Source organism: Dunckerocampus dactyliophorus, chromosome 2 (genome assembly GCF_027744805.1).
Source record: "Dunckerocampus dactyliophorus isolate RoL2022-P2 chromosome 2, RoL_Ddac_1.1, whole genome shotgun sequence".
Taxonomy (NCBI): domain Eukaryota; kingdom Metazoa; phylum Chordata; class Actinopteri; order Syngnathiformes; family Syngnathidae; genus Dunckerocampus; species Dunckerocampus dactyliophorus.
The window spans coordinates 36,695,143-36,703,624 of NC_072820.1; the positions used below are offsets into that span (position 1 = coordinate 36,695,143).

The following is an 8,482-nucleotide window of genomic DNA, read 5'->3' on the forward strand; positions in this document are numbered from 1 at the left end:
TTTAAAACACGAAATTTCCAAAGTTTCAATCGAAGTCCAAACGGGTTGCTTTGTATGCCCCCTACTTAAGTTGGAACTATTTGTACCTTGGACGCTAGTTTTCCCGACTGCTGCTCGCGGGGCATTATGGGAAATGATGTTTACATAGATATTATTCAAATATCCCGGTTTCCGCTACATAAGGTAAAGCATCTGATAAAAAAAACTTGGTGCAATAGGGTGTAATTAAAGAATAAAATGACAAAATCGTTTATGTTGCTCATCTCCAATAACACCATCTCAAAACCCTTTCTGAATTCAACAATGTAGGGACTTAATGTCAGAGAGGATGCTGCAGTGTGCATTAGTGTAAAGTAGCTCCATTTATGGACCTGTACTTTGGGATTCACTACTGAAAAAACAATGGATCCTTCAAAATACTTACTGGAAGTAAACATATAGTTTTGACATTTGTACTTTAACTCCTTACAGTTGTACGTTATTTTAAAGTCACAAGAATTTAGATGTGATAGAAGAAGTGTTTGCCACTCTATGTTCTCTACTGCATTTCTGTGAAACTAGTAATTATGTTCTGTATCAGAATGGAGAACGATTAAGACATATACAGTATATTGTACTTATTTTGAGGATAGGTTTTAGGCAACAACAAAAAAACAGCCAGAGGGCGCTGTTGCTCGGAAGTTTCACACAAAGCGCTCATGTAGTTCCATCCTTGAACACATTAAAATCCCATGTTGAGCTTTTGGATACAAATCACCATACCCGACGGCTATTTTACAAATGTGTGGGTAATTTAATTTCCCCACTGTTTGCCCTGATGCACACAACATTAAGAAGTGAAATATTTTGTTGCAGAACATTTAAAGGATCTGACATACGAAAAAGAAGGCATGTGCAAAAACAGAACCAGAATCAAAACCTTGGATACTTATTTGCTCCAGTGAGTTCAAGGCTCTAAAGGCCATTTTCGCCAAACTATTACAACCCCACAGCTCCAACAACTGGTCCTGTGCTCTGTCCATGTGTCTGCTCAGCACTGTTCTGACTTTGTGCTGGCGTGTTAAACAGTTTTTCCTCTTCCAGGCCCACCAGCCTGCTGCTGATCTCCCAAAGCCTGCGAGCTGCATCCTCATCCATAGCCTGGGGTGCCGGCTCCTTTTCTGTCAGCACGTCATAATAGCGTCCCGTCACCCCTTCCATCTCCTCGGCCACAGCCATGTAGACACTGGGCTGCGACCCAAGCTCTGGGTTCTTTACCAACAGCGAGAAAAAAGGACCTGGGGGGCACACAGCGGGTGGCTATATAAATGCTATATACACTCTTAATCCAAATGTGGGTGGGGGGACAAAAAGCACTTTGAAAAAGTAATTTACTGAAAACAGCAATTAAACTGAAATAGGCTATTTATCAGCTGATCAAAAGTTTAAGACCATGGCTTAAAACATAACAAAAAACTCCCCAAACCAGAGCAAAAAATGTTCTCAGTAGGACTCAGTAGCTCCACTGTTCTTGTTAATCACTTCAAAAATGGGTTTGGGCATGCTTGATGCGAGTTTGACAGCCTATTTCAGTTTAATTGTTGTTTTCAATAAATTACTTTTTCAAAGTGCTTTTTGTCTCACTCCCCCTTCTTGTTTTTGCATAATGTAGCTCTACTTAAAACCTCATTAAGATCCAAATGTGCAAAATGCAAATTCTAGCAATTTTTCAACTGGTCTTAAGATTTTGATCAGGAGTGTGTACCTGTATATATAACAGTGGAAATCAAAATACAATGCCATAACATTACAGAGAGATCCTTTCCAAGGCCTTCCAAATACACTATAATGCCAGTATTTAAGTGTACAGTCATGGATTTTAGCAGTTAACACTGAGTAGAGTTAACATTGAGGAGCGTCTTAATGCTAGTCACGCATGATGCTCCAAAACTTTGGAGATACTTTTGACTGGTATGATACGGAAATGCTCCACACCAAACAACCTGATGAAACCTCTACCTCTTGATGATCAATTAATGAAGTATAGAAAAATTTAAAATAATATGTCATGTGCTGCAGCTTACCTGAAATCCAAAATCTCTTGATGCTTGAAGTTACACGGTTTAAAGGTGCTTTTAGTAACACACCACTGTGTGCGTTTGTAGCTTTAATGCTAATGAACTGTTTGTTCACACCTGTCTTCCAAGAAGTGCGATTGTGCACTTTATTCACTTTTTACGTATACAGTTGTCCCTTGCTACATCGGGATTCAAACATTGTTTTTTTGTTTTTTTTAAAATTGAAAATGTATTAATAAATAAATAATCGCTGTTTCGTTGTGGACTATGGATTATTATTAGTCAAACAATATTGACAGACAAGTAATATGTAGTATTCTAGTCACTATGTGTCAGTAACGTTACATTGATGAGACATGACATTACATTGGATTACCTTCACACTGCATGGAGTCAGCCATGGCATGTCCGACATGACGTCCCATTCCGTGTGGAAGTGGTACGTTTTTGGCTTCTTACTTTGTTCTTCTTCCCCACTCCATTTGAAACCTTTTCTTAAGTTTAGAATAAACAAATAGGGGGCTAACTAGTTAACTAGTTAGTTAGTTGTTAGTTTGGAATTAAATTATGGAACGGATTGAGTAAGGAACTCAAACAATGTACCAATACAAAACAATACAAACAGTTGATGTTTGCTACATATAAGGCAGAAGAGTCTTGATTATTATATTTATTGTTCTATCATGCTTGTTTTTATTTTTTATTATTTATGTATTATTACACTGATTATGATATGGAATAATATTACATGGAGTGTAGGAAGTGAATAATATGTACTGCACAAGAAATGGAATGGATGGGGGGTAGGATAAAATAAGCTTAGCTTCTTCCTACTCCTTTTGGACATGTGGAACTGTGAAATGACTCATGAGATGTATTCCATTGTAACCTGCATGCATGTTCTAAAAGAATTAAACCAAACCAAACCAGTAGCTTTCTATGTTTAAAGCGGCGGCTGTCTCTTGTGTCCCTGCAGTGATCCCGTAGCCTGCACATTACAGTTGAGCAATATGTTGTAAACAAAGAATAACAGGAGTGTAAAGGTGACTATGAGGTGTTACTTCATGTCTGCTGGGCTGTAATAATGGTAAAAATCATATTTACAAAGTCATCAACAGGTTTTGTTTGCTCTAACTACAGAAAATATTGTATTTATTAATATTGAATCCTACTTCGCGGAAATTCACTTATCATGGTGGGGTCTGGAACCAATTAGCCGCATTAAACGAGGGACGACCGTACACTGTAACTCGGCACTTGCCCAACGTAATACATGCCATACATCACATATAACAACGTAACATGAAGGAGTGGGACAGGAGGATTTGTTAGCATAGCTATGTGAGCTACAGTGCTAACATTACAGTCACATTTTAACAGCAACATCATGCTATATTAGCCTATTTGCTGAAGAAAAACAAAACGATCAAATTTACAGCTCTCCTGCCTGTAGCTGACCGACAGATACAGTAGTTGACAGAGCTCCAGTCTTTATTTTAACATGTGTAGTGAAGTCTGCTTTTTCACAAAGCTGTCCTCAGTGAAGTGATGAGTGTATACATGGGGTGGGCTCATCTAGCTAGGGGCGGGTCAGAAGTGGTATCGTGACAATTCTTTGTTCATGCCATGAAAACCCAGAACTTCAAAAGCGACCTCTTTTCTCAAAAGTGGAGCAAACAAGTGATGGAGCTGATTGATTTTCTCACGTTTGGTGCTCATTAACAGGCAAGGACACATACTGCTGTTATACTGTAACCTCATTAAAAAGTCAATTTGCATAATAGGGGACCTTTAATGTCTTGATGTAGTATTTTTTTTTTAAATTACCAAAATTCCTACTATAGAGGAGCAGGTTACTTACTGAGCATGGTGCTGGAGAGCCAAGATTGGTGCAGACCAGTGTGCCTGCCAAGCTCCGTGGCAACAACCCCAGGGTGCACTGCATTCACTGTGATTCCCGTGCCTGTTAAACACAAGAACAAACACACAGCATTGTTGTGAAAATGTATATCCAACTGCCAATTAAAAAGAATACAGGGCGTACTTCCCTCCCACTCACACTTGCCTTGTAAGCGCTTGGCCAGCTCTCTTGTGAAGAGAACATTGGCAAGCTTGCTCTGACAGTACGCTTGCTTGGTATCATACTTCTTTCTCTCCCAGTTCAGGTCGTCAAAGTCAATCTTTCCAATGATGTGGACGAGCGAGGCCAGGTTGATCACTCTGCTGGGGGCGGACTCTTTTAATTTATCCAGCAGAAGATTTGTCAATAAGAAGTGGCCTAGAAGCAGAAAAAATGACATGATTTACATGTTAAGTCATTCAGGTAAGTTTGACTCAAAATCTTGCTACATTAAGGCAGATCTGTGTCACTACCTAAGTGGTTAACTCCAAACTGCATCTCAAATCCATCCTCTGTTTTCCAGGCAGGACATCTCATGACCCCTGCATTGTTTATTAGCACATCCACACGCTGCTCCTCTGCAAGGCAATGCAATATTCAAGATAGTATCACTTTTTAATAGAGCACAGACCAAACACGATAGGAAAACGTCTTATGTTTATCAGCTCACTTTCTTTGATCTTCTCAGCAAACTCTCGTATGGATTTCATGGAGGCCAAGTCAAGCTGACACGCGTAGACATGGGGATTCAGTGTGTTGCCTCTGATTTCTTTGGCAGCCGCCTCGCACTTCTCCATGTCTCGGCATCCCATAATGATGCGACCCCCTGAAGGTGTGTAAATAGCAAAGAAAAGCAAACTTACTGTTATTGACCTGAATAGAGTAATCCCTCGTTTAGCGCGGTTAATTGGTTCCAGACCCGACCGTGAATTTCCGCAAAGTAGGATTCCTTATTTATAAATCAAATATTTTCGTCTCTGCATACTGGGGGTCAAGCACTCAACAGCTCCGCGTTTCCTGACAAAATGAACCAGCCATGAATGACCCCGACATGGTAATTTTTTTTGTCATGTTCCGCAGGACAGGAGTGCGCACTTCCTGTCCTGCGGTCTTATTTTGGTGTGCTGCACTTCCTGCTGGGGGGAGACTGCAGCCGCTTCACCCCAGTGGTATTGTGCAATTAGTGGGGTTTAAAAGCGCTAAGCGGTACGGCGATGGTTCATTGAATCTTTGCTCGTTGCCTGTGCTGTTACGTGAACTTTCCTATGCCCAGTTGCTGCTATCTACGACTACCGTGTATGTTTTTCATAGAGCCTTTTTCCTCCTCTGTCGCCTTTTGTTGTTATATCCTGCACCTGCTTCATTATTTTTATTTTTCCACAACTGGGGGTAAAGCACTCGACAGCTCAGCGTTTCCTGACATATATACTGGATATAAATAGTTTTTGGCATTACTTGGTGCTATATAGCTGATGCAAATGTGAATTACTCCTGTGTGGGATCTGAGAAAATCAAATCCATTGTTTTTGGTGCCTAACTGTTTCCCAAGTATTTTAGTGCGTGTGTGAAAGGATAAACACAAGGCATTAACCGAAATGTCTTTGTAGAAAGGCGCTTTATGAAAGTAAGTACATTTAATTGTGTTAGTTTACAGCGAAACCTTGACACCATTATGACATCCAATATGGCGGCGACGTTGACGTATCGCAACAGTGGGCAAACACACTCGATGCTGCGTTTCCATGTACAGGGTCAGGCAAAATGATCTGACACATTTGTAGGTTAAATAAAAGGCCAATAAAGTAAAGAAACAAAAAAGTGTTTTTATTTTCGAAAAGTACACATAATGCCATTGTTTTCATATAATGCCATTTGGCTTTGTTTCTTTATAATGCCATTGTTTTTCGTTTCTTTTTCAGTTGCTGCCATGAATTGGACTGGTGAGCATTGCGCTTTCATTGTGGAAACGTTTATCAAAACAAACGAATCTGTAATTGCAACACAACGAGCGTTCCGTTTGCACTTCAATCTTGGTAGACATGATCCCGTACCAGCTCCAAACACGATCTTGTTATGGGTTACCAACTTAGGAGCTACTGGATCTGCATTGAGTGTGTGGACAATAATGGATCCCATTTGACTGATTTAATTTTTAAAACATAATGAAACAGAATGGCATTATATGTACTTTTCGAAAATAAAAACACTTTCTTGTTTCTTTACTTTATTTGCCTTTTATTTAACCTACAAATGTGTCAGATCATTTTGCCTGACCCTGTATATGTCTACGGATCAGACGCCTTCTTGAAGGAGACTTTGGATGCGACAGCACACAGCTTGAAGGCGCTCCAGCAGGACCCCCAGGCAATCGGCAAACCCGGTTTCATCCACCGACGGCCGGCCATCCAGTCCGACAAATCCAGCGTTTTGGGCACATTAGTCGCCGCCCCACCGATGATCACATTGCGAGCTTCGAAAACTCACCACACCCTGCCAAGTGCCCGCCCCCCAAATGCGGCACTAAACTAAAGCTTCTTAACACGCCACCTCGGGAGATATTTTTCGTGGCATGTTTTGCAGGATGCAAAACTTATATCACTCTCACAACGACAGGTAAGTTCCACACGGAAGACATGTTTCTTTTGGCTTTGGCACGCCAGCACAGTGTGAAGGGAAAGTGGGCGGGAGACAGTGACTACAGGCTGGTTTCTGCAATAGTATGGGGTGGAGGTGATCACCATTATAAGGCATGTATCGGCATATATACTGATTGGTGGCCGATCGATCGGAGCACCCCTACTAATCACCATTCTCTTAAAATTAGCATCAAGGGAAAAAATACTACCTTTTTTATTTGGGGCAATACAGTAATAAATTTTAGAGTGACACAATTTTTTCCACACCTCTCTTGGCCAATTCCCTCGCTGTCTCTTTGCCGATGCCTGTGTTGGCTCCTGTTACAACCACCGTCTTCCCGTTTATCTTAGCTTTGCTAGGACATCGGCCCCCTGTCACATGGTTCCTGTGAAAAGGATCAAATCAGGACTTAGCGTGGACTCATTTACTAAAACAAGGATGCGAGGTAGGCTTATGTCAGTCTAATATCCAGTAGATACTTAAATTAGATTTGCTTTACTCTAACACTGATTTTGAATGCAAAAGGGACTACAATTTCAACTTCGCACAACTACAAACTTCACTCACTAACTGTGCTACAAAAACGTCACTTAGGATAATCCATAATGCCACTTACAAAGAACACACAAACTCTTTCTTTACAAAATCAAAATTATTCAAAATTATTAAAATTTGCAGAACTAGTAAGCTTTTAAACGGCTAAAATTATGCATAAAGCAAACAATAACCTTCTACCCAAAACACTTATATGAACGGACTACACGAACAATATCAGCATTACATGGTACATGGTCTGTACTCACTCATTATCAAGCTATGATTCTGTAAACAATTTTATCAGTTATTATCATTAAGTCTGTAGCTTCCTTTCAGTAAGTACAAACCTTGGCTATGATTGCACTATATTCTTATGTACCCTTACAAAGTACACTTGGAAAACAAGAGGAGAATAAATGTATTGCAGCTGATGTGAAACTGATTAAATCAGCCTTGCTTCTTCCTACTCCTTTATGGACATGCAAAATTGTGCTATGTGATGTGCTCCAGTGTGACTTGTACAGTATTCATGTTCAAGATTAATTCAACCATTACCATTACCAATTACATTACTGTATCCTGTAATGAAGGGGTGTCCAAACCTTTTCTACAGAGGGTTACATACTGAAAATACTGTATATATGGTACCAAAAGACATCAACAGGGTACCAAAAGACATCACATGACATAGAAAAATTGAAAGTTATTTTCTAACCAATCTGCATATTAAAATAACAGGACCGACAATCCAACGTTATATATAGCTTTTCGCTATAAGTGACAAAGTGTATTACTATTATTAGCATTATCAGTATCAACATTATGCCTTTTTTGCTACTTTTCCCATTTTCCTTTTCAGTTTTGTTTGATTGTATTCAGTGTGTTTACTATTAGCTGCGGGCCTCAAATGGCCCCTGGGCAGCACTTTGTACACCTTTGCTGTAAGGGGTCATTGGGAAGCAGCTGCTCATTTCAATACTACACATGTTGCATTACTGTGTTAGGGCTTAATCAATTATTACCTTCATTAATGAAATTATGACATTGTATGTTGTATGTTATTATAGTGGCAGGGACCAGATTAACAAGCCATAGAAGCCTCCACAACGACAAACAAACATGGGACTGACTGCTCACACAGTTGTACAAATTCTGCTGTTGTACGAGGCAAAAGCTGTGCCATAACGTGAATTACTCACTTGAGCAAGACAGCGCATCCAATAACAGTTCCGAACACAGAAACTGGCAAGACATACTTGCTCATAATTAATAAATTAGGCGAAATAAAACAGTTTCGGTCGTGTTTCCTTAGCTGTAACAACACTGCAGCACAAGGTTATGCTCGCGTACT

At 40.0% G+C, this 8,482-nt stretch overlaps 1 protein-coding gene across 2 annotated transcripts; it reads right to left on the minus strand.

Annotated features, from left to right (window-relative positions):
- Nucleotides 1–978: 978 nt before the first annotated feature.
- Nucleotides 979–8,482, minus strand: LOC129176653 (retinol dehydrogenase 13-like). 2 transcript variants are annotated; one of them, XM_054766915.1, is made up of 7 exons: nt 8,331–8,482; nt 6,861–6,979; nt 4,628–4,783; nt 4,431–4,535; nt 4,123–4,335; nt 3,919–4,020; nt 979–1,277 (listed from the first exon to the last, which is right to left on the minus strand). In XM_054766915.1, the coding sequence occupies exons 1-7, from the start codon at nt 8,393–8,395 to the stop codon at nt 979–981; spliced, it is 1,059 nt and encodes a 352-aa protein (XP_054622890.1). In that variant the 5' UTR covers nt 8,396–8,482. The 2 variants fall into 2 exon arrangements, with proteins under 2 accessions (XP_054622890.1, XP_054622891.1); XM_054766916.1 differs by lacking the exon at nt 6,861–6,979.